This window comes from Oncorhynchus keta, chromosome 8, assembly GCF_023373465.1.
Source record: "Oncorhynchus keta strain PuntledgeMale-10-30-2019 chromosome 8, Oket_V2, whole genome shotgun sequence".
NCBI lineage: Eukaryota > Metazoa > Chordata > Actinopteri > Salmoniformes > Salmonidae > Oncorhynchus > Oncorhynchus keta.
This window is the reverse complement of record NC_068428.1, coordinates 20,795,860-20,821,360: the sequence shown is the minus strand read 5'-3', so window position 1 is coordinate 20,821,360 and position 25,501 is coordinate 20,795,860. Positions and strand designations below refer to the sequence as shown.

General features: G+C 42.7%; 1 protein-coding gene across 2 annotated transcripts; it reads left to right on the top strand.

The window, feature by feature from the left end:
• Window positions 1-258: 258 nt before the first annotated feature.
• Window positions 259-25,007, top strand: LOC118386984 (fasciculation and elongation protein zeta-2-like). 2 transcript variants are annotated; one of them, XM_052523814.1, is made up of 9 exons: window positions 259-822; window positions 11,279-11,387; window positions 14,492-14,608; window positions 14,860-15,001; window positions 16,584-16,849; window positions 18,428-18,508; window positions 20,907-20,982; window positions 21,178-21,243; window positions 21,915-25,007. In XM_052523814.1, exons 1-9 carry the CDS (start codon window positions 521-523, stop codon window positions 21,929-21,931), a joined length of 1,176 nt encoding a protein of 391 aa, XP_052379774.1. In that variant the 5' UTR covers window positions 259-520; the 3' UTR covers window positions 21,932-25,007. The 2 variants fall into 2 exon arrangements, with proteins under 2 accessions (XP_052379774.1, XP_052379775.1); XM_052523815.1 differs by lacking the exon at window positions 18,428-18,508 and having other exon boundaries at window positions 274-822.
• The last annotated feature ends 494 nt before the right edge of the window (window positions 25,008-25,501 follow it).

Below are 25,501 nucleotides of genomic sequence, written 5' to 3'. Positions count from 1 at the left end.
GAACCTCCATCTATAGACCCAAATGTCTCAATTCCACTTTACATTAGCTCACCACCGCCCCCAGATGGGAAATATGCTTGCAATAACATTTTCCACTTTTTTTTTACATAGCCTACATACAAGAACCCAGTCTATGGTTCAAAGCCTAAATACCCAAGTCAATACAATATCCAACAATTATTCCCTTGTTTGACCTTTACCTGCAGTTTGCAACAATAGGGAAAATATGCCAAATGTGCGTTTTAACTGAGAATCCTGTACGCTACTGACCACATTCACACATACTCGAAGATGAAATGGTACAATTGCTTAGTTCAAAAAAGAATTACTCAAACACGTTCAAAACCATGTTTGTTTTGATCTTCCTTCGTAGAGGATGGAGTCCCACCACGCGTGACGTCAGCAGCGGCAGAGTCAGAGAGCTTCCACATTCTAGTCTCCCGGTTCATCATTGCCATATCGCGGAGCATAGAATTACCATCCAGGGTTTGCGCAGCCGAACCGAGTCCCTGCATCAGTCATGGCGGCGCCGTTAGCCCACTTCGACGAAGACTGGCAGGATTTCAATGAATTCAAGGCGGCCTCCGGGTCGCCCAACCGACTGGACCAGCTAAACTCGAACATGGCTGATTCGGGACTGGTGGATGATTTCTCAGACCTCGACAGCTTCTCCGGGGATATATGCAGCTTCACATCAATGGAGGACCTTGTCCACGACTTCGATGAGAAGCTGACAGTTTGCTTTCGAAATTACAACACCAAGACTGAAAACATAGCCCCTATTAAACCTATCACAGAAGATCATTTCCTCAAAGACGACGAGTGAGTGTGAATTTTGTAGCTACTACTTTTTTTATCAGTTAAGCATTTATAGTTTGTCTACAATCTCAAGCTAGTTAGTTAGCATACCATTGCTAATGTGAACCTGCTGCTAGCTATCCATTTTACATAAGGGTTGTTAGTGTTAGCTAGTTAGCCAATGTTATTTGGAATGCATGTAAACCTGTAAAGATAACTTAGGAAATAAGGACTTCAAGAGAAGAGCCTTCAAGATAAGCTTAAGTGTTTTGTTGTTTGTTAGCAGGTAACGTTAGTTAAAATGCATTAGCTGAGCTGTGTTTTCAAAGTAGCTAGCTAAGTTAGCTAGCAGCTAGCTACCCAATTGAAGTTTGTAAATAACTTGATAGTTAAAGTTTCACATGTCACATGCACAGTGACATTACTTTCTTGCAAACTCAAAACTCAACAATACAATCATTAATAACAATGTAATACTAGAAAAAACACACGAGAAATATGAGAAAGAACGCAAAAAAGTAAGTAAGCATACTAACATTATATACATACCCAGTTCCAATGCCATATTTACAATGTCAGCGATACTGGCGTGATTGAGTTGGATATGATATAAGGTGACGGGATATAAACAGAGTAACAGCAGCTTCTATGTGAGTGGGTGCGTGTGTGTAGACTAATGTGCATATTATGTGTGAGTGAGTGTGTAGGGCCCTGGTGATCAAAATTAAAACTGCGATAAAGATAGAAAGTTAACTCCGATAGTTTGTGTAGCTATTTAGCAGTCTTGTTGATTGGGGATGAAAGCCGTTCAAGAGCCATACCGCCTGAAATATATGTCCTGGATTAGAGGTTGACAGATTATGATTTTTCAACCAATACCAATTATTGGAGGACCAAAAAAAGCCGATACAGAATAATCGCCTGATTTTATTACTTTTTAAAATATATATATTTTTTATATATATATGTGTGTGTGTGTGTGTGTGTGTGTGTGTGTGTGTGTGTGTGTGTAATAATGACAATTACAACAATACTGAATGAATACATTTATTTTAACTTAATATAATACATAAGATCTATTTAGTCTCAAATAAATAATGAAACATGCTCAATTTGGTTTAAATAATGAAAAAACACATTGTTGAAGAGAAGAATTGAGAAGAAAGTAAAAGTGCAATATGTGCCTTGTAAAAAAGCTACCGTTTAAGTTCCTTGCTCAGAAAATATGAAAGCTGGTGGTTCAGTATTCCCAGTTCTTCAATATTCGTAGTTAAGAAGTTTTAGGTTGTAGTTAATTAGGAATTATGACGCCTCAACTATTTATCTCTATACCATTTTTGTATTTCATATACCTTTGACTATTGGATGTTCTAGTAGGCACTTTAGTATTGCCAGCCTTATCTCAGGAGTTGATAGGCTTTAAGTCATAAACAGTGCTGTGCCTCAAGCATTGCTAAGAGCTGCTGGCAAACGCAGTAAAGTTTAAATGAATTGTTACGAGCCTGCTGCTGCCTACCACCACTCAGTGAGACTGATCTATCAAATATCAAATCATAGACTTAATTATAATAAACACAGAAATACGAGCCTTTGGTCATTAATATGCCAATGCCGCTCTGTACCATCACTCATTCATATATCTTTATGTACATATTCTTTATCCCCTTACACTTGTGTCTATAAGGTAGTAGTTTTGGAATTGTTAGCTAGATTACTTGTTGGTTATTACTGCATTGTCGGAACTAGAAGCACAAGCATTTCGCTACACTCGCATTAATCGCATTAACATCTGCTAACCATGTGTATGTGACAAATAAAATTTGATTTGATTTAATATGGTCAAATCCGGAAAACTGTCATTTCAAAAACAAAACATTTATTCCTTCAGTGAAATACTTCCGTATTTTATTGAACTGGTGGCAAACCCTAAGTCTAAATATTGCTGTTACATTGCACAGCCTTCAATGTTGTGTCATAATTACGTAAAATTCTGGCAAATTGTTCGCAACAAGCCAGGTGGCCCAAACTGTTGCAATATACCCTGACTCTGCATGCAATGAACGCAAGAGAAGTGACACAATTTCCCAAGTTAATATTGCCTGCTAACATGAATTTCTTAACTAAATATGCAGGTTTAAAAATATATACTTCTGTGTATTGATTTCAAGAAAGGCATTGATGTTTATGGTTAGGTACATTCGTGCAACGATTGTGCATTTGTTAAATCGTCACCTGTTTGGTGAAGTAGGCTGTTATTCGATGATAAATTAACAGGCACCGCATTGATTATATGCAACGCAGGACAAGCTGGTTAACCTAGTAATATCATTATACATGTGTAGTTAACTAGTGATTGATTATGTGAAGATTGATTGTTTTTTATAAAATACGTTTAATGCTAGCTAGCAACTTAAGTTGGCTCCTTGCTGCACTCGCGTAACAGGTGGTCAGCCTGCCACACAATCAGTTACTGATTGTTATGAAAACTGGAAATTGTCCCTGATTGGCCGATTAATCGGCCAACCTTTATCCTGGATGGCAGGGAGCTCGGCCCCAGTGATCTACTGGGCTGTCAAATCAAATCAAATTGTATTTGTCACATACACATGGTTAGCAGATGTTAATGCGAGTGTAGCGAAATGCTTGTGCTTCTAGTTCCGACAATGCAGTGATAACCAACAAGTAATCTAACTAACAATTCCAAAACTACTGTCTTATACACAGTGTAAGGGGATAAAGAATATGTACATAAGGATATATGAATGAGTGATGGTACAGGGCAGCATACAGTAGATGGTATCGAGTACAGTATATACATATGAGATGAGTATGTAGACAAAGTAAACAAAGTGGCATAGTTAAAGTGGCTAGTGATACATGTATTACATAAGGATGCAGTCGGTGATATAGAGTACAGTATATACGTATGCATATGAGATGAATAATGTAGGGTAAGTAACATTATATAAGGTAGCATTGTTTAAAGTGGCTAGTGATATATTTACATAATTTCCCATCAATTCCCATTATTAAAGTGGCTGGAGTTGGGTCAGTGTCAATGACAGTGTGTTGGCAGCAGCCACTCAATGTTAGTGGTGGCTGTTTAACAGTCTGATGGCCTTGAGATAAACAGCTTCTTTCAGTCTCTCGGTCCCAGCTTTGATGCATCTGTACTGACCTCGCCTTCTGGATGATAGTGGGGTGAACAGGCAGTGGCTCGGGTGGTTGATGTCCTTGATGATCTTTATGACCTTCCTGTAACATCGGGTGGTGTAGGTGTGCAGACCTCACTACCCTCTGGAGAGCCTTACGGTTGAGGGCGGAGCACTTGCCGTACCAGGCGGTGATACAGCCCGCCAGGATGCTCTCGATTGTGCATCTGTAGAAGTTTGTGAGTGCTTTTGGTGACAAGACTAATTTCTTCAGCCTCCTGAGGTTGAAGAGGCGCTGCTGCGCCTTCTTCACGACGCTGTCAGTGTGAGTGGACCAATTCAGTTTGTCTGTGATGTGTATGCCGAGGAACTTAAAACTTGCTACCCTCTCCACTACTGTTCCATCGATGTGGATAGGGGGGTGTTCCCTCTGCTGTTTCCTGAAGTCCACAATCATCTCCTTAGTTTTGTTGACGTTGAGTGTGAGGTTATTTTCCTCACACCACACTCCGAGGGCCCTCACCTCCTCTCTGTAGGCCGTCTCGTTGTTGTTGGTAATCAAGCCTACCACTGTTGTGTCGTCCACAAACTTGATGATTGAGTTGGAGGCGTGCATGGCCACGCAGTCGTGGGTGAACAGGGAGTACAGGAGAGGGCTCAGAACGCACCCTTGTGGGGCCCCCGTGTTGAGGATCAGCGGGGAGGAGATGTTGTTGCCTACCCTCACCACCTGGGGGCAGCCCGTCAGGAAGTCCAGTACCCAGTTGCACAGGGCGGGGTCGAGACCCAGGGTCTCGAGCTTGATGACGAGCTTGGAGGGTACTATGGTGTTGAATGCCGAGCTGTAGTCGATGAACAGCATTCTCACATAGGTATTCCTCTTGTCCAGGTGGGTTAGGGCAGTGTGCAGTGTGGTTGAGATTGCGTCGTCTGTGGACCTATTTGGGCGGTAAGCAAATTGGAGTGGGTCTAGGGTGTCAGGTAGGGTGGAGGTGATATGGTCCTTGACTAGTCTCTCAAAGCACTTCATGATGACGGAAGTGAGGTCTACGGGGCGGTAGTCGTTTAGCTCAGTTACCTTAGCTTTCTTGGGAACAGGAACAATGGTGGCCCTCTTGAAGCATGTGGGAACAGCAGACTGGTATAGGGATTGATTGAATATGTCCGTAAACACACCGGCCAGCTGGTCTGCGCATGCTCTGAGGGCGCGGCTGGGGATGCCGTCTGGGCCTGCAGCCTTGCGAGGGTTAACACGTTTAAATGTCTTACTCACCTCGGCTGCAGTGAAGGAGAGACCGCATGTTTTCGTTGCAGGCCGTGTCAGTGGCACTGTATTGTCCTCAAAGCGGGCAAAAAAGTTATTTAGTCTGCCTGGGAGCAAGACATCCTGGTCCGTGACTGGGCTGGGTTTCTTCTTGTAGTCCTTGATTGACTGTAGACCCTGCCACATGCCTCTTGTGTCTGAGCCGTTGAATTGAGATTCTACTTTGTCTCTGTACTGACGCTTAGCTTGTTTAATAGCCTTGCGGTGGGAATAGCTGCATTGTTTATATTCGGTCATGTTACCAGACACCTTGCCCTGATTAAAAGCAGTGGTTCGCGCTTTCAGTTTCACGCGAATGCTGCCATCAATCCACGGTTTCTGGTTAGGGAATGTTTTTATCGTTGCTATGGGAACGACATCTTCAACGCACGTTCTAATGAACTCGCACACCGAATCAGCGTATTCGTCAATATTTTTTTCTGACGCAATATGAAACATGTCCCAGTCCACTTGATGGAAGCAGTCTTGGAGTGTGGAGTTAGCTTGGTCGGACCAGCGTTGGACAGACCTCAGCGTGGGAGCCTCTTGTTTAAGTTTCTGTCTGTAGGCAGGGATCAACAAAATGGAGTCGTGGTCAGCTTTTCCGAAAGGGGGGCGGGGCAGGGCCTGATATGCGTCGCGGAAGTTAGAGTAACAATGATCCAAGGTTTTACCACCCCTGGTTACGCAATCAAGGGCGGTACTATTACCATACCAGGCAGTGATGCAGCCAGTCAAGATGTGGAGCTGTGGAGCTTTTTGACAATTTAAGGGCCCATGGCTAACTTTTTCAACCTCCTGAGGGGGAAGAGGCGCTTTCACACCTTCTTCACAACTGTGTGTGTGTGTTTGGACCATTTTAAGGCTTTAGTGATTTGGACACAGAAGAACTTGAAGCTCTCGACAGAGGTACATCTTTGTAATTGTTTTTGAAAGGGCATGCTTGAGCTTAGTCTGATTTAATCTGGCAGTAATACACAATTAATGGGTATATACAGCCTGAAACGAATCTCTGAAAATTGTGTAAATGTACCCTAGAAGGCAGAATTTTGAATAGAATTACATTTAAACTACTGGTTGAGACAAAATATCTCCAGGAAAGTATTGTTTACCCTACTGTTTAGATCGATGGTGTGTATGTGGTACTTCAACCTGCTCTCAGAGCATTTCTTATTATTCTGTATGTAAATTTGAGACTCCATTTAGTATGTGGATATCCATCATCCATTTCGTATAATATGTTACGAATGACAATTCTTATGTTACGAATTTGCAAAACCTACAATCTGTTACAAATGTGCAAAACTTATATTTTACAAATTACAATTTGTTATTACTAACATTAGTTAGGTGGGTAATGCTAATGTTAGCTAATGTTATCTAATGTTAGCTAGATGGCTAGATGGTTAGCTAGTTAGCTGGGTTAGAGGAAGAGTTAGCTAAAAGGGTTATTAAGTAACTTTCTGTGTTATGTAACCAAACATAAAATATACTAATTTAAGTGTCCAGGATTTACATGTACTATTTTACATCTAGCCTATGAGACCAAGCTTGGTTGTTCGCAGCAAGATAAAATTGGATATTCGGTTTTCTCTAGTTAATAGCTATTGAACCAAGCATGCCATCACAATGAACATTTAATATTCTGAATCCAAATAACGTTTTTTTTTCATTGTCATGTCATGCTTGGTTCAATAGCCTTTCAAGAGAGAGAACTGAACATCTAATATAAAACTAACATTAACATATACAGTGCCTTCAGAAATGACTCACCCCTTGACCATAGATTACACATTTTGTTACTACAGCCTGAATCCAAAATGGATTAAAAATATTTTTTTCTTCTTACCAATCTACACATAATACCCCATAATAATAATGTGAAACCATGTTTGTTTTTTCAATTGTAGCAAGTTTATTGAAAATGAAATACAGAAATATCTCATTTACATAAGTATTCACACCCCTGAGTCGGTACTTTGTAGAAGCACCTTTGGCAGCAATTACAGCTAAAAGTCTTTCTGGGTAAGTCTCTAAAAACCTTTCACACCTGGATTGCACAATATTTACCCATTTATTATTTTCATAATTCTTCAAGCTCTTTCAAATTGCTTGTCAACCATTTTCAAGTGTTGCCATAGATTTCCAAGTAGATTGAAGTCAATGTTGTAAATAGGCCATTTGGTAACATTCACTGTCTTCTTGCTAAGCAACTCCAGTGTAGTTTTGGCCTTGTGTTTTAGGTTATTGGTCTGCTGAAAGGTGAATTCATCTCCCAGTGTCTGGTGGAAAGCAGACCGAACCAGGTTTTCCTAGGATTTTGCCTGTACTTAGCTCTATTCCATAAAAAAATGTATCCTGAAAAACTCCCCAGTCCTTAACGATTAAAAGCATACGCACAGCATGATGCAGCCACCACTATGCTTGAAAATATGGAGAGTGGTACTCTGTATTGTGTTGTATTGGATTTGCCTCAAACATAACACTTTGTATAAAGGGCAAAGGTAATTGCTTGGCCACATTTTTGTTGCATTACTTTAGTGCCTTGTGGCAAACAGAATGCATGTTTTGGAATATTCTTTTTCTCTACAGACTTCCTTTTCATTCTGTCAATTAGGTTGGTATTGTGGAGTAACTACAATGTTCTTGATCCATCCTCAGTTTTTTTGCTATCACAGCCATTAACCAGTTAATTGTAATGAAAAATATGATCTATGTAATCCCCCAAATAATGATTTATTATGAGAGGGCCATAAACAATACCTAGTAATGCTGCATACTCAGGACGGTTAAAATCTCACCTTTCTGGTAAAAATTTTTTTTTATAAAAGGCTGAGGTGTACTGACTTTTGAGGACACAAGCTGAAGTACACAGTACAAGTATGATACAAATAAGAAAATGAAATTTTATATTATGCATTTCCTATTAATCAACTGTATCGATAAGGCTTGAAATACATTTGACATTTTTACATTTAAGTCATTTAGCAGACGCTCTTATCCAGAGCGACTTACAAATTGGTGCATTCACCTTATGGCATCCAGTAGAATAGTCACTTTACAATAGTGCATCTAAATCTTAAGGGGGGTGAGAAGGATTACTTTATCCTATCCTAGGTATTCCTTAAAGAGGTGGGGTTTCAGGTGTCTCCGGAAGGTGGTGATTGACTCCGCTGTCCTGGCGTCGTGAGGGAGTTTGTTCCACCATTGGGGGGCCAGAGCAGCGAACAGTTTTGACTGGGCTGAGCGGGAACTGTACTTCCTCAGTGGTAGGGAGGCGAGCAGGCCAGAGGTGGATGAACGCAGTGCCCTTGTTTGGGTGTAGGGCCTGATCAGAGCCTGGAGGTACTGAGGTGCCGTTCCCCTCACAGCTCCGTAGGCAAGCACCATGGTCTTGTAGCGGATGCGAGCTTCAACTGGAAGCCAGTGGAGAGAGCGGAGGAGCGGGGTGACGTGAGAGAACTTGGGAAGGTTGAACACCAGACGGGCTGCGGCGTTCTGGATGAGTTGTAGGGGTTTAATGGCACAGGCAGGGAGCCCAGCCAACAGCGAGTTGCAGTAGTCCAGACGGGAGATAACAAGTGCCTGGATTAGGACCTGCGCCGCTTCCTGTGTGAGGCAGGGTCGTACTCTGCGGATGTTGTAGAGCATGAACCTACAGGAACGGGCCACCGCCTTGATGTTAGTTGAGAACGACAGGGTGTTGTCCAGGATCACGCCAAGGTTCTTAGCGCTCTGGGAGGAGGACACAATGGAGTTGTCAACCGTGATGGCGAGATCATGGAACGGGCAGTCCTTCCCCGGGAGGAAGAGCAGCTCCGTCTTGCCGAGGTTCAGCTTGAGGTGGTGATCCGTCATCCACACTGATATGTCTGCCAGACATGCAGAGATGCGATTCGCCACCTGGTCATCAGAAGGGGGAAAGGAGAAGATTAATTGTGTGTCGTCTGCATAGCAATGATAGGAGACACCATGTGAGGTTATGACAGAGCCAAGTGACTTGGTGTATAGCGAGAATAGGAGAGGGCCTAGAACAGAGCCCTGGGGGACACCAGTGGTGAGAGCGCGTGGTGAGGAGACAGATTCTCGCCACGCCACCTGGTAGGAGCGACCTGTCAGGTAGGACGCAATCCAAGCGTGGGCCGCGCCGGAGATGCCCAACTCGGAGAGGGTGGAGAGGAGGATCTGATGGTTCACAGTATCGAAGGCAGCCGATAGGTCTAGAAGGATGAGAGCAGAGGAGAGAGAGTTAGCTTTAGCGGTGCGGAGCGCCTCCGTGATACAGAGAAGAGCAGTCTCAGTTGAATGACTAGTCTTGAAACCTGACTGATTTGGATCAAGAAATGACTTATTTGCTTTCTAAATATAGTATATTGAAATTATAAACATGACTAACTATAAGATTTCACCTTCCTTATATCTGTAAAATACATAAATGTGCATTTTTTTCTGAAGGTCTCGCTTGATCAAAACGTCTGCCCCCATCGCTGTGTCTCACAGAGCTCTTTATTGGCTTTCTGAACTCTCCTTTCATCTATATTAATTTTGTCTGTCTATGACAGTGTTTTAAAAAATTTAAAATCTATTCATTCTTTTAGATTAATTGCTATGAATTGACCTCAATGTGCTACCGTGATGAAACCACTCCTGCTGTGCTACGATGTAACGATGTCAGTGGCTGTGATGTAGGGTTCCGCCAGGAGTTGGGCAGTCGGAAGAGCAAATGAAATGAAGCTGGGATGTGTCCCTCCTACCAAGTGGTAAACAATATGTTCCTGTGGATATTTTCTCTCACATTTCGGGCAGCTGAAGAACAAACCGCACAAACAACTTTAAAAATAAAAAGCATAGCTTAATCACTCAGCACACACACACACAGAGTCAGATGCACACACAAAGATTGTCAGTTGAAATGGACTGTCTTCTATGTTGCTTCAGTTGCTCTTGAGTCACATCCAAATAATCTTGGGGAAACACTGCACTCTTTTACAGTAAAATGAGCTCAGGATGGTGAGAGGAAGGTGGAGGGGGTAGTTTGGAGAGAAGCCTTAGCAGGGCTGAAAGAGCAGTGCACTGAGGGCAGCGGAGTCCTTTCATGAGTGACTGCCCTTTTTGGAGGACGTGCCTTGCCTACTAACAAGCACTACTGTAGCTGGCTAATGACCTAGCTCCAAGCAGAGACGCACAGCGAGGATGACATGGAGACCGGAAGTAATGTGTGTGTGTTCATATATCGATGTGCTTTAGGGAAAAGTTTCATGATCAACTTTCCTTGGCGTAGGTCTACCCATGGAGATACAGAGAGCCACTGGCCACATAGAGGCTTTTGTGTGCTTGTTCTTGTTTATGCAGGGCTTGCATGTGTGCGTGCGTGTCTGTTGACGGCCTAAAAATATAGTAATGCCCGAATCACAGGGTGACAGCCGCAGGGCCAAAGCATTTCCTGCCAGCATTGCCCAATTTAGAGAACCTGTCCTTGAACTGTGTGTTGTTGATGATAATGATTCTTTGTTAGTAAGAGAGGAATGGAGAGACTGGAGTTATATGAAGAACACGTGTGTGACAAACTCTGATGCAAAACCTTTCTGACACTTGGGTTCACAGTGCCCATCCTCGCATCGCTCGCAGCAGTCCTGGTCAGACACACACACTCATCCTCACATTACACATGTTCACTCCCATTGTGTAGCGGGATCTATGTACAAATTGTATTCTGTATTTCCTATAGTATAGCGCAAAGCCCTTTTTGAGAGAGAATTGACATAAAAAATGTCTAGGCTATTAAAATGCTAGATTCCTGCTCTCTTATCAGGCAGAGGCGAGCTGCGTCAAGGACAGAGGGGTGTGTGTGGGTGGTGAGGAAAGAGGATGACACACTACTGCCAACTAATGCTGTGTCACTGGGGAAATGTTTCAAGTGCAGTGTAACATTTTCTGTCTTCTTTTTCTCTCCTTTCTCATCCCCTTTCTCTTCATTCCTCTCACCATTTCTCTTCCACGTTCTTTCTCTCATTCTCCCCCTCAGGGTGTGGAATGCTCTGACAGATAACTATGGCAACGTGATGCCAGTGGACTGGAAGACATCTCACATTCGCTCCCTGCATCTCCCCACACTCAACCTCTGCAAGCAGGGGGTAAGACACACACGCACACCCACAGGCTAACGCCCACACCCATAGGCAAACACTTACACACATGGTCTGCACCTCCACACTGTTCACATTCACAGGTGCTATCGGAGTCGGTGAGGCCAGCTGGTTTCTCCACGCATCGCGCTAACAGAAAAAAACATATTTCTGGTAAGAAGAGGGTCGGGGGCTTATGCTTCATGGTTAACGTGATGTGGTGTGGCCACAACAACATACAGGAACTCAAGTCCTTCTGTTCACCTGATTTAGAATTCCTCACAATCAAATGTCGACCGCATTATCTACCAAGGGAATTCTCTTCGATTATAATCACAGCCGTGTATATTCCCCCCCAAGCAGACACATGGATGGCTCTGAACGAACTTTATTTGACTCTTTGCAAACTGGAATCCATATATCCGGAGGCTGCATTTATTGTAGCTGGAGATTTTAACAAGGCTAATCTGAAAACAAGACTCACTAAATTTTATCAGCATATCGATTGCGCAACCAGGGCTGGAAAAACCTTGGATCATTGCTATTCCAACTTCTGCTCTCCTTTCGGAAAAGCTGACCACGACTCCATTTTGTTGATCCCTACCTACAGACAGAAACTAAAACAAGAAGCTCCCACGCTGAGTTCTGTTCAACGCTGGTCCGACCAATCTGATTCCACACTCCAAGACTGCTTCCATCACGTGGACTGGGATATGTTTCGTATTGCGTCAGACAACAACATTAACGAATACGCTGATTCGGTGAGCGAGTTCATTAGAACGTGCGTTGAAGATGTCGTTCCCATAGCAACGATTAAAACATTCCCAAACCAGAAACAGTGGATTGATGGCAGCATTCGCTTGAAACTGAAAGCGCGAACACTGCTTTTAATCAGGGCAAGGTGACCGGAAACATGACCGAATACAAACAGTGTAACTATTCCCTCCGCAAGGCAATCAAACAAGCTAAGCATCAGTATAGAGACAAAGTAGAATCTCAATTCAACGGCTCAGATACAAGAGGTATGTGGCAGGGTCTACAGTCAATCACGGATTACAAAAAGAAAACCAGCCCGTCACGGACCAGGATGTCTTGCTCCCAGACAGACTAAATAACTTTTTTGCCCGCTTTGAGGACAATACAGTGCCACTGACACGGCCCGCAACTAAAACATGCGGACTCTCCTTCACTGCAGCCGACGTGAGGAAAACATTTAAACGTGTCAACCCTCGCAAGGCTGCAGGCCCAGACGGCATCCCCAGCCGCGCCCTCAGAGCATGCGCAGACCAGCTGGCTGGTGTGTTTACGGACATATTCAATCAATCCCTATCCCAGTCTGTTGTTCCCACATGCTTCAAGAGGGCCACCATTGTTCCTGTTCCCAAGAAAGCTAAGGTAACTGAGCACTCACTTCCGTCATCATGAAGTGCTTTGAGAGAACAGTCAAGGACCATATCACCTCCACCCTACCTGTCACCCTAGACCCACTCCAATTTGCTTACCGCCCAAATAGGTCCACAGACGATGCAATCTCAACCACACTGCACACTGCCCTAACCCATCTGGACAAGAGGAATACCTATGTGAGAATGCTGTTCATCGACTACAGCTCGGCATTTAACACCATAGTGCCCTCCAAGCTCGTCATCAAGCTCGAGACCCTGGGTCTCGACCCCGCCCTGTGCAACTGGGTACTCGACTTCCTGACGGGCCGCCCCCAGGTGGTGAGGGTAGGCAACAACATCTCTACCCCGCTGATCCTCAACACTGGGGCCCCACAAGGGTGCGTTCTGAGCCCTCTCCTGTACTCCCTGTTCACCCACGACTGCGTGGCCACGCACGCTTCCAACTCAATCATCAAGTTTGCGGATGACACAACAGCGGTAGGCTTGATTACCAACAACGACGAGACGGCCTACAGGGAGGAGGTGAGGGCCCTCGGAGTGTGGTGTCAGGAAAATAACCTCACACTCAACGTCAACAAAACTAAGGAGATGATTGTGGACTTCAGGAAACAGCAGAGGGAACACCCCCCTATCGACATCGATGGAACAGTAGTGGAGAGGGTAGTAAGTTTTAAGTTCCTCGGCGTACACATCACAGACAAACTGAATTGGTCCACCACACAGACAGCATCGTGAAGAAGGCGCAGCAGCGCCTCTTCAACCTCAGGAGGCTGAAGAAATTCAGCTTGTCACCAAAAGCACTCACAAACTTCTACAGATGCACAATCGAGAGCATCCTGTCGGGCTGTATCACCGCCTGGTACGGCAACTGCTCCGCCCACAACCGTAAGGCTCTCCAGAGGGTAGTGAGGTCTGCACAACGCATCACTGGGGGCAAACTACCTGCCCTCCAGGACACCGATGTCACAGGAAGGCCATAAAGATCATTAAGGACAACAACCACCCGAGCCACTGCCTGTTCACCCCGCTATCATCCAGAAGGCGAGGTCAGTACAGGTGCATCAAAGCTGGGACCGAGAGACTGAAAAACAGCTTTATCTCAGCTTCCAGCCACTTTAATAATGGGAATTGATGGGAAATTATGTAAAATATATCACTAGCCACTTTAAACAATGCTACCTTATATAATGTTACTTACCCTACATTATTCATCTCATATGTATACGTATATACTGTACTCTATATCATCTACTGCATCTTTATGTAATACATGTATCACTAGCCACTTTAACTATGCCACTTTGTTTACATACTCATCTCATATGTATATACTGCACTCAATACCATCTACTGTATATTGCCTATGCCGCTCTGTACCATCACTCATTCATATATCTTTATGTACATATTCTTTATCCCCTTACACTTGTGTCTATAAGGTAGTAGTTTTGGAATTGTTAGCTAGATTACTTGTTGGTTATTACTGCATTGTCAGAACTAGAAGCACAAGCATTTCGCTACACTCGCATTAACATCTGCTAACCATGTGTATGAGACAAATAAAATTTGATTTGATTCCCCCGCTCAGCACACCTGTTCATTAACTCAGCCAAGCTGACTCTCATCTCCCTTTTTGCTTTCTCCCTCCCTATCTCTCTCTTCGTCCCTCTTCTCGCCCTCTTCTCTCTCTCTTCCTCTGATGGACAGAAGCTGGACAACATGCCTCTGGACCTGTCTGATGATGAGGAGCTGAGGGAACAGATGGACATGCACTCCATTATTGTGTCCTGCATCAACGATGAGCCGCTCTTCACTGCCGAACAGGTACACACAAACACACTTGATAACCAACACACACATACATACTCGCCCTCTTTCTATCACGTCTCAAATTCACCACACTCTACTACTTACAAAGCCACACTCTTAACACAAGCTGTGTGTGTGTGTGTGTGTGTGTGTGTGTGTGTGTGTGTGTGTGTGTGTGTGTGTGTGTGTGTGTGTGTGTGTGTGTGTGTGTGTGTGTGTGTGTGTGTGTGTGTGTGTGTGTGTGTGTGTGTGTGTGTGTGTTGCAGGTGATCGAGGAGATTGAGGAGATGATGCAGGAGTCTCCAGACCCAGAGGATGATGAGAGCCCGTCCCAGTCAGACCTGTCCATGCTCTCCCAAGATCTCAGTAACCTCAAACGCTCCAGCTCCAACACCAGCTATGAGGACCGTGAGTGACTCCTAACTCGCATCAAATCACTAACAGCTCAAGTATAAACAGCTCCCTGCAGCTGTATTACACAACCCCATCCCATACATATATACTGAGTATACAAAACTTTAAGTTCCTAAAGGGATGCTGGCCCATGTTGACTCCAATGCTTCCCACAGTTGTCAAGTTGGCTGTATGTCTTTTGGGTGGTGGGCCGTTCTTGATATACACAGGAAACTGTTGAGCACAAAAAACGCAGCAGTGTTGCAGTTCTTGACACAAACCGGTGTGACTGGCACCTGCTACCATACCCGTTCTAAGGCACTTAAGTATTTTGTCTTGTCCATTCACCCTCTGAATGGCACACATACACAATCCTTGTCTCAAGGCTTAAACATCCTTCTTTAACGTGTCTCCTCCCCTTCATCTACACTGATTGAAGTGGATTTAGCAGGTGACATCAATAAGGGATCAAATCAAAATCAAATGTATTTATATAGCTGATATCTCAAAGTGCTGTACCGAAACCCAGCCTAAAACCCCAAATAGCAATGCAGGTGTAGAAGCACTGTGGCTAGGAAAATCTCCCTAGAAAGGCCAATACCTAGGAAGAAACCTAGAGAGGAGCCAAGCTATGAGGGGTGGCCAGTCCTCTTCTGGCTGTGCCGGGTGGAGATTATAACAGAACATGACCAGGATGTTCAAATGTTCATAAATGACCAGCATGGTCAAATAATAATAATCACAGTAGTTGTCGAGGTTGCAGCAAGTCAGCACCTCAGGAGTAAATGTCAGTTGGCTTTTCATAGCCGTTCATTAAGAGCATCTCTACCGCTCCTGCTGTCTCTAGAGAGTTGAAAACAGCAGGTCTGGGACAGGTAGCACGCCCGGTGACCAGGTCAGGGTTCCATAGCCGCAGGCAGAACAGTTGAAACTGGAGCAGCAGCACGGCCAGGTGGACTGGGGACAGCAAGGAGTCATCATGCCAGGTAGTCCTGACACATGGTCCTAGGGCTCAGGTCCTACGAGAGAAAGAAAGAAGGAGAGAAAGAGAGAATTAGAGCGGGCATACTTAAATTCTCACAGGACACCGGATAAGACAGGAGAAGTACTCCAGATATAACAAACTGACCCTATCCCCCCGACACACAAACTACTGCAGCATAAATACTGGAGGCTGAGACAGGAGGGGTCAGGAGACACTGTGGCCCCATCCGATGATACCCCCGGACATGGCCAAACAGGAAGGATATAGGGATCATAGCTTTCACCTGGATTCACCTAGTCAGTCTGTCAGGGAAAGAGCAAGTGTTCTTAAATGTTTTGTATATTTAGTGTATATACAACTGGACTGCAGATACAGGCTCACAGTAGCATTGTTACATAATAGACACTACATACAACTGGACAGCAATTACTGCTTACTTGTTATGTAACTTTAAATGCAAAACATATCAAGCTGTAATGCAAACGTTTGCGACTGACCATGTAATTATGTGTTAGTATGTGATGTGTTATCCTGCCATGTGTTCATGGAATTTGTCAAGCTAGTAAGCTAGCAAGTTAGTATGTTTATGTTCTAATCCCTACCTCCTCCCAGGCTTGCGTCGTCTTTCAGTCTCAGAGCTGAGCGAGGCATTGGAGGAGGTGGAGACGGCCATCAGGCGCTATAGTGAGGAGCTGATCCAGGCCCTGGCCCTGAGGGATGAGCTGGACTTTGAGAAGGAGGTGAAGAACAGCTTCATCTCACTGCTCATCGACGTGCAGAATCGGCAGAAGGAGCACCGTGAGTTGCTCCGCAAGAAGAAGAAGATCAGGCCCACAGGCAGCGCTCAGAGGGCAGACAGGACACATGTCCCTGGGACGGTGAGCGAGATGGGCACCGATAGACACAGATTCGTACACATAGTATTGTATGATTTGAAATGCATATAATACACGTTGTGATGCACGTAAGTGCCTAGATACAGTGGGGTCTGAAATTATTGACACCCTTAATTAAGATGAGCAGTACTGACTGTATAAAATAAATAATGCAAGTACTGAGCTAATACAATTGCTCAGAGAAGTAGATTTTGTTTAACAAGTCATAATTTTTTTACTCAAATGTAGTGGTCAAAATGACCCCCCAAAGACTAAATAAAGTAGTCACAAGTTTAGTATTTGGTCCCATATTTCTATCACACAATGACTACATCAATATTTGAACTTTATTTAACTAAGCAAGTCAGTTAAGAACAAATTCTTATTTTCAATGATGGCCTAGGAACAGTACCTTGTCAGCTCGGGGATTCAATCTTGCAACCTTTCGGTTACTAGTCCAACGCTCTAACCACGAGGCTACCTGCTGCCCCTAAATTAATGGTAAATAATGTATTGTGTCATTTTGGAGTCAATTGTATTGTAAATAAGAATAGTATATGTTTCTAAACACCTCTACATTAATGTAGATGCTACCATGATTACGCATAATCCTGAATGAATCATGAATGATAATGATATCTTAGCATGTCTATTTACCATTCATTTCTATTGGGCACAAAATAATCAGAATAAAATAAACCCAAAACAAACTGCAAATGCATCCAACAAGTCTGTTGAGTTACAAGCTTGATGTAGTCGTTGTTTGCTAGGAATATGCAACCAAATACTAAACTTTTGACTACTTTATAAGAGTCTTTGAAGGTGGTCAATCATTTTGACCCCTACCTTTTTCAGGAAAAATATTGACTTGCTAAACAAAATCTTTCTCTGGGCAATTGTATTAGTATAAAATAACATAATTTCCCACATTTTTGAGCATACAATATAGTTCAGTACTTTAATTATTTATTTTATATGGTCATTAATGCTCATCTTTATCAAGGGTGTCAATAATTTTGTACCCCACTGTTAGTGTATTGTGCACACGCCCATTTATACAGGCACAAACCAGGTTAGATGCATGCACTGGAAACAGAAGAAATGCATGAGAGACATGCCTGGAAGTGCAAAACACCCTGCAGTAGTCCTGTACTAACTTCTGCACTCACCCTGCAGACCCTGTTGGGTCTCTCTTTCTGTCTCTCCTTCTGCTTCATTCTACAGTCCACTATTAGCCTGCTATTTACATAGTGAAAATGTATTTATTTACATCATCACATTGTAATTATTGGGCTTTGTTATATGTCTTTGTAAATACCAGCTGAAAACTGGACAGTAAAATAAACAACCCTGTAGGTCTGAATTCACCTTGCCATTGTTTTTGTCCAATCTGAACTGTTGGACTTCCGTGTGGATAATTTATCCTTTTCGGAACCAGAAACGGCAGGTTGAATCCAGTTCTATACCCCTCTTCTTATTCTCCTGCTCTCTAGAGCTCTCATGTCTTTTTGGAGGGTTTCTCATTCTTTCTCTGGTAGTTTTATCTCTCTTGCGTTCTCTCTCTCCTCTCCCTTCCTCTAGCTCTTCACTATGGAAGGGCTGTCCACTGTCATTCAGAACGGCCTCCGTCAAACTTTCGGCATCACAGGAGGGGACAAACAGGTGCCCCTCTCTCTCTAGCTATCCTCATCTTTTTTGACATTTTTCTTTACAGTTCTTTTCTCTACAGCTTTTGCCGCTGCTGTGTTTACCACATGTCCTCTTTATTTTACCATCTTTCATTTTCAATTTAACTCAAGCCCTCCTTTCTGCTCTCTTCCTGTGGCTCATTCTCTCTGTCCATCAAACACAAATGAAGCAGCTCTCCTTCTCAGCTTTCATATCCTTCTCTTTTTATGACTTGTTCTTTTCTTCTCTTATCCTTTTCCTGTCTTGTTGACTGAGCATTTAGCCTTGAGATTGGCTGTAACTAGATGCTGAATCATCCAGTAGTGTGCATTCCTTATTTCCTGCAAACAAGCATCCTCCTATTACTAATGCCCAGTTGTCTCCCACCAAGCTAAAACCAACCAATGGCCTTAAACCAACCAATGGCCTTAAACCTCACCTACAGCCACACACCAACCAATCACAACTTACTTTCACTCATTATTGGCTCAGAGTCGACCAATGACTCTCTCACTCTCAAATAATCCGTTTCTTGACTTCCAACAATTCATACAAAGGGTGATGGTAAATGTTTAGGATTGTGACAGTCATGGAATTTTGGATGACTATAATTGGCCAGCGTAATGACGAGGTCTCGTTTAATATCTGTTTGAATAGCACATTTTCTCCCCTCCTTTGCGCCTGATCGCATGTGCTGCCATATAAATAGAATGAATAGAACGGGCCTCCTCATTTATTTCAATGATCAACATGTGCTGTCATCTTTTGATTCAACTCAACTGGCATTGCTTGAACACTTCATTAACAGGGGAACAACGGCAAATTTAGGGAATTTGTCTAACTGCCTAAACTTCTCTGAATTAGTCTCCCCTCTGAGGAATACAGAAAATCTACTGACATAAATTCCATTCCGTCAGCGAACATACACTGAACAGAGATATAAATGTAAAGTGCTGAGATAAAAGATCCCAGACCCACGGCGTAAAAAAAAAATTACTTAAGTGATAATGCCCTAGAAGCCGGTGTTTGGAGGATATATTGGTACGTGTGTTGTTAGGTCCGAGACAAGTCGGGGGCAGAAAACTGCCAATATATCCTCCAAACACCGGATTGGAGGGTGTAATCACTTTTATACATCGGATTACTAACATATTCAAATAATTATTTTACATATTTTCATTAACTTTATTTTGATGAATTTATTCATACTATATCATCCTTCCACAAGATATAGTCCCAACACAAATCTAGGGTTGCTACCCAAGCCGGCTGGTCGTTCGCTCTATCGGTTCGGTTTTCAGAGACGTGACCAAGTCGTTCAGTCTTTCTGTCCTGTATCTATGGACGCGACCCAGTCGGTGCTTCTAAATGTTATCCCTTGCTTGCTAGCTAGCTAGCCAACTACAGGTAACTTACGATCATGTCAAAAAGTGCAGCCAGAATAACAGCAATGTTGCTGCATTTGTTTAAGCTGTTTTCCAGTGACATTTATTTGGATATATCCGTAACAATGAGCTAATGCGGCGTGATTTCGCCTGGTATGGAGAATGTGCTCTCTCACCAGGAAACTGTTGTTCAGGGGAGCTAGCCAACAACAGCTAACAGAGTCACTTCAAACTGAAACTGGAAGGACTGCAAACTAGCTGCACTTCGTTTCATTTGACCTTTTTTTCAATTTACATTTCTTTGTATATATCCATACAAATTATGCCAGCTGATTCATGATTCCGACTGGCCGAGAAAAGCTGTCTGTCTCGTCCCTGCACGTTCATTACTGAAACAGCGCATCCCGAATGGCTGGAGACAACAAACAATGTACCAGGCCAGCTGTGATTTTACAATCTGAGCGCAATATTTGTTGGACTACCAAGAAAAATATTGGTGAATTATATTATTCATACATTGATATGCATCCATCTATTCTGCCAACATTGCCTTACTCTGTCATATAATTCTGAGTCAAATCTAACCTATTTTTAAAACCTCTAAGTTAGTTTTGTAGCGTAAACTGGGAATTTTATATTTTTTATGGATATTATGGTTGTCTGCAAAGTAGTTAAAATGCTGGTTGTTCCAGTTGAAAGTTAAGATTCACCCATTTTGAATGTTATATCGTATTTGTGCATCACTGAGTGACGTTCTATCGAAACCCGGGGTCATTTAATGTTTTTATGTGTATCAGCTATTTGTCGTTCAAGCAGGCAGAACTACAGACGAGTTTTGCATCAAAATTCTTAACTTTCTCTTTTATCATGGTGCAGTTTTTCTTTTTCTTTCTGTTCAACATTTTTGTCTTTTTTTTTATCCCCCTCCACCCTTTGCCTTCCCTCTCTCCTGTGTCGTGTTCTCTCTCTCCTCTCATTCTGTTGTGACGTGTGTTTCTCGCTCTCAGTATCTGACCACAGTTATCCCCTATGAGAAGAACTCTGGCTCCCCCTCTGTGGAAGACCTTCAGATCCTCACCAAGAGTGAGTACTGACATGTTCCTGTTTATTACAACGTTGTATTATTTATTTTACAAACCACACTTTGTCTGTTAACTTTTTAAGTCACTGTAGGCCAACTGATGAAAGCTGTAATGTGAAGACCGAAATGTCCTATTATGACCATGATAGTAACTCATCCCAAATCTTTTTTTTTTTTTTGCTCTTCCCTCCATGCAGTTCTGCATGCCATGCGGGAGGACAGTGAGAAGGTACCCAGCCTCCTAACAGACTACATTCTCAAAGGTACTCCCTTCATACCAGTTACAAAACTCTTACTCCCGTTCAAAACACCACACATTACCACACAAGGTGTACATTCTCAAAGGTACTCAATTACTTTGAGGAAACATTGCTCCCATTCAAAACAGAGCTTTTGTCTAGATTGACAGTCTCACTATGACCTAGTGCCTGAGAAAGATGCTGCAGGACACAAGGGTCCAGTTAGGACACATGTTATTAGGAGGGTCTACTTCCAATGTGTTCTTTGTTCACTGAAGGCCTGCAGGGTTTTTCGGTGCCTTTCATCTTGACCTTTACCCTCCTTGTTTCTCGCCTCTGCTGCGCTGCTCTGTCGCTAGTTCTAGTATGAGAAAAGTGGAGGTTTGTGAGCCACACACACACACAATGACATGCATACAGGAAACACACACACACGCAATGTGTGGAGAGCCCGCTCTCACACACCTCCGAGACAGCCCCCTTCCCTGGCTCTGTGCTGTAGTGTAGTGTACCTGTGCTGTGATTGTGATTATGGTGTACTTACTTTACTTACCCTCTATCTTACACACACTCCCTCCTCCTACTCACACACACACTCTTGCTCACCCCCCCATCCGTTCTTAATTGCTCTCTTCCATGTGGTAGATCATTTTAGGTTGACAGCTGTTTTCTGGGTGTTCTTCTTGTCCCTACAGTGCTGTGTCCCACATAAACCCAGTGGAGGAGGCACCTGTTCTACAACACTCTGAACACACTCAAGGCATAAGCACTTTTTATTTTTTAGGAACTCAACTTACTGTCCCTGACCTCCAGGGGGCCCTCATTGATTTTGTTAGTCACTCAGATATCAATAACATGGCATAAGCCATGGTAAAGTGATGAATTGTAGGAAATGATTCACCCCATGGTAAAATGGGTAGAAATGCAATAATGTCTCTCTGCCCCATGGCAGAACTAGAATTGCATGAATTTTTCGTAGAAAATTGCTAAATGTTCTCTCTGCCCCATGGCAAAATGTGTAGAACTGCAGGAAATTATCTTTAAAACATGCATTTTTCTGACTGTCATCAAGAGGGGTCCCATGAAACAAATTTGCCGCTCTTAGAGCCCCCAAAAGGCTAAAGCTGGCCCACATAAACTCAGGAGCTGCATAGTTCTTGAACATACCAATGGAAGGAGTCACCCACCCCCCTAATAAGGTGGACTCTTCCTGATGGAGTATTTATTTTCTCCACAACAACTTTTCCCGCAACCTTTTGAGATTCACATTTCAATGCCTGTTTTACCTTATAATCTTCTCACCTTTTACGTGTAATCTTAATGTTTTTTTAATGTTGTAATGCTAATATCTAACATTCGTTTTAATGTCTTCTCTGCATGTTAGCAGTATTACTCTCCATTGTCTAAAGTGGCTTGCTGTTCTCATCTTCTATCCTCCGTTTGCACTGATGTGAAGGAGATGGAAAACAAATTCCTCTTCATTCACCTGCCTGCCTTTTCACATCATTAAAGGTTAGGGTGAGGAGACAAGGAGAAGAAGTCACTTGACAATTGGGATGCAGCTTTTCTCTGTTAAACTGGCTAATTCCCTCTGTGTGTGTATATATAGGAGGGATGGGAAAATAAGGCTTCTTGAACCAGTCTAACTAGGGCGGGATCAGTCCAATGGGAGCTCAGAGAGCTATTGGTTCAGAGCAATTAATGATTGACAGACCATGGGATTAGTGGGGTTCAGAAGCCTTGTTTTCACCATCTCTTAGGTTTTATGTTTCATAAACCCCCTTAAAGGTTGTGCACGTCTTTGCATGCTGCTACATAGGATTTAGCGAGCTACATCGGTCAAATATTATAAAGCATTGTTTGTATACTACAATGTGAAATTGCACAGATGGAACTTTTTTTTTTTAAGTGATAACTTCTCGAAAAAGGGAAAAATGACAGAAGTTAGTAAGAAGGTAACAAAGAACAAACTTGTACAGCTTTTTATTTTTCTGTAGTTTTAGAGAGATGAGGGACTTTTTACTGCCAGCAGTGTGTGGCCACTTATTATGACATCACCATTGTTATGTAAACACTAGCCGTCAACCTCTGACCCCTCCTAGGGATGTCACATGACATCACCCTGTATACTTGCCTCATACCTCCTCTATAAAGTACAGTAAGTGAAGGGTTACAGCAATAATAATAGAATGTAAAATAATGGTTAAATTGCTGTGAGTTGATCCTGCCATGTTGTGTTTAGAACTAATAACTCTTTGGTGTTGTGTAAATGTTGGGGATCTAGTGATGACATGTTATCTTGTTTTGTCTAGTGGATGTAGCAACAGTAGTAGATCACCAAATCGTTGCATGCACTTATGTAGACAATTTAAAGGATGTAGAGAGGTTTCTGTACAAAAGCAGGAGAGATTTTTCAAACATAAATATTTCAAAAACCCATTGTCTACATCCACAACCACTAACCTTCAGCACTGTCTATAATATCACCTCTGTACAATCCTGTCAAATCATCAGCAGTAACTAAGCTCAGTGCACAATAATTACAATAACACACAAGCCCATCAGGTCTGGTCTATCACGACTCTCAGGTACACCCAGAGCATCGGTTCTACAGCAGCCAGCCTGTCCACAGAAATACAGCATTATGGATCCTGTTAGGAAGAAGAGTGTAGATGTTGTTACGCCATGCTTGGGGATAATGTGGAAGCATTAGCAAGCCCATCATCCTATAGCTTGAGTAGCCATTTAGTAGTTTTTGTCTGTCCTAGGCCTGAGTAGTAATATAGTAACATCAGTGATAAGGCTTCAGACAAGTATAGGCTAGTACCTAGCTAAGTGGACGTTGTAGCATCAGCTTGCAAAAGCTCTGTACCAAGGCAGCCTGACACCTATAGACAGCAACTAGATATCCCAGGTGGGCCGCTGTAAGTCAATGGTAGTGCCAGTCCTCACTAGTAGAAGTCTGATGTATTTGGCAGGAATCATCGAGTCTAACGGAAGCTCTCTTTCCCCTGTATCAAAGTGTATGTTATGAAGAGATGTTGGGTTTTAGTTGAGGGTCTCAGATGACCTTTTTTTTTAGTAAGGGAAGCCAGTAGACCTCTACGTACTGTACAGAATCATATGTAACTATCTTTGAACTGTAGCAAGCTTCAGAAGCATTCAGAACCCCAAGCATGTGCTGCATGCACTTTATCTACTTTTACTTAAAGTAAATAAAATGAATGATAAGGATTAAGGTCACACTAAAGGGATCCTTAGCATTGAACCACATTGTAATAAGAAAGTTAAGCTGAACTGAAATGTATACTAGCTTGGGTGGGGTTTGGACTCCTTGAAACTAGTCGAGTTGAGAACTAGTATTATTCTGGTTGTCTTGGAGCGGCATGGGGTTGTCACAGAGATCAGAGAAGGTTATCGACTCAGGCTGAAGCCCCACCCCTCGTTGCATGTCTGCTAAAATAGAGGGACCATATCAGCGTATATCCACGCTTTATCTAGAGATTTATATTTATATAGACACAAGCAACAAATAAGGCTGCCTTTGTAAATGCCAGAACTTTTGTATAATAGAATCTACTCATTTATTTTTAATGCAATATACTTCTTCCCCCATTTTGGGTTTTTATGTTTACTTGTCTTGTTGTCATGAGGTACTAATGTACATTCATTTATTCAGTAAATGTTTGTTTTGTAACCATATCGACTGTAGTGGTACAAACGTTTTGTGCCAGAATTACATTGGAACTCATTTCAAATAAAATAATGTTTACTTTGGTGTCATACTATTGGTTTGTAAGTGCATCCATGATGATCAATAATTGGTATTAAATCACCTTTTTACTCTACTTAAAGTTACTATCAAAATACATTGGTCCACACTTTTAATAGATGCAATCTGTAAACAGAAAATGTGCAGAAACCTATCAAAAGGCATTCTTACATGCAGAGCAACAGCAAGTCAATGTACAAATATGTTTTATATAAAATAAAAAATGGCATACTCTTCTCTTTCTAAGTTAGGTCAGTGTAGCTATAAGAACAAATCTGAATATAAATGGATGCCTTAATACTGTTAATTGAAAAAATGAAATGTTATTCTCTCAGTGTAACGGGCAGCTCTTCTCTCCATCAGCCCTCTACCTCCTCGGGAGTCCTATTTCATGGAAGCACTCATGCATCTGTCCCAGAGTTATGTCAGTCTGGCTCCCAAGAAAAGTCATTTTCTTAGACAATCTGAAGTGAGTAATCTATCAGTTCGATGTGAAGAAGCAGTAAAACC

Bases quoted from the DNA above. Each gene is read 5' to 3' on its own strand.
- LOC118386984 (XM_052523814.1), top strand. From the start codon at position 521: ATGGCGGCGCCGTTAGCCCACTTCGACGAAGACTGGCAGGATTTCAAT. The intron at 14,609-14,859 runs GTACACACAAAC...TGTGTGTTGCAG, and splicing joins CGCTCTTCACTGCCGAACAG to GTGATCGAGGAGATTGAGGA. The intron at 18,509-20,906 runs GTGCCCCTCTCT...TCTCGCTCTCAG, and splicing joins TCACAGGAGGGGACAAACAG to TATCTGACCACAGTTATCCC.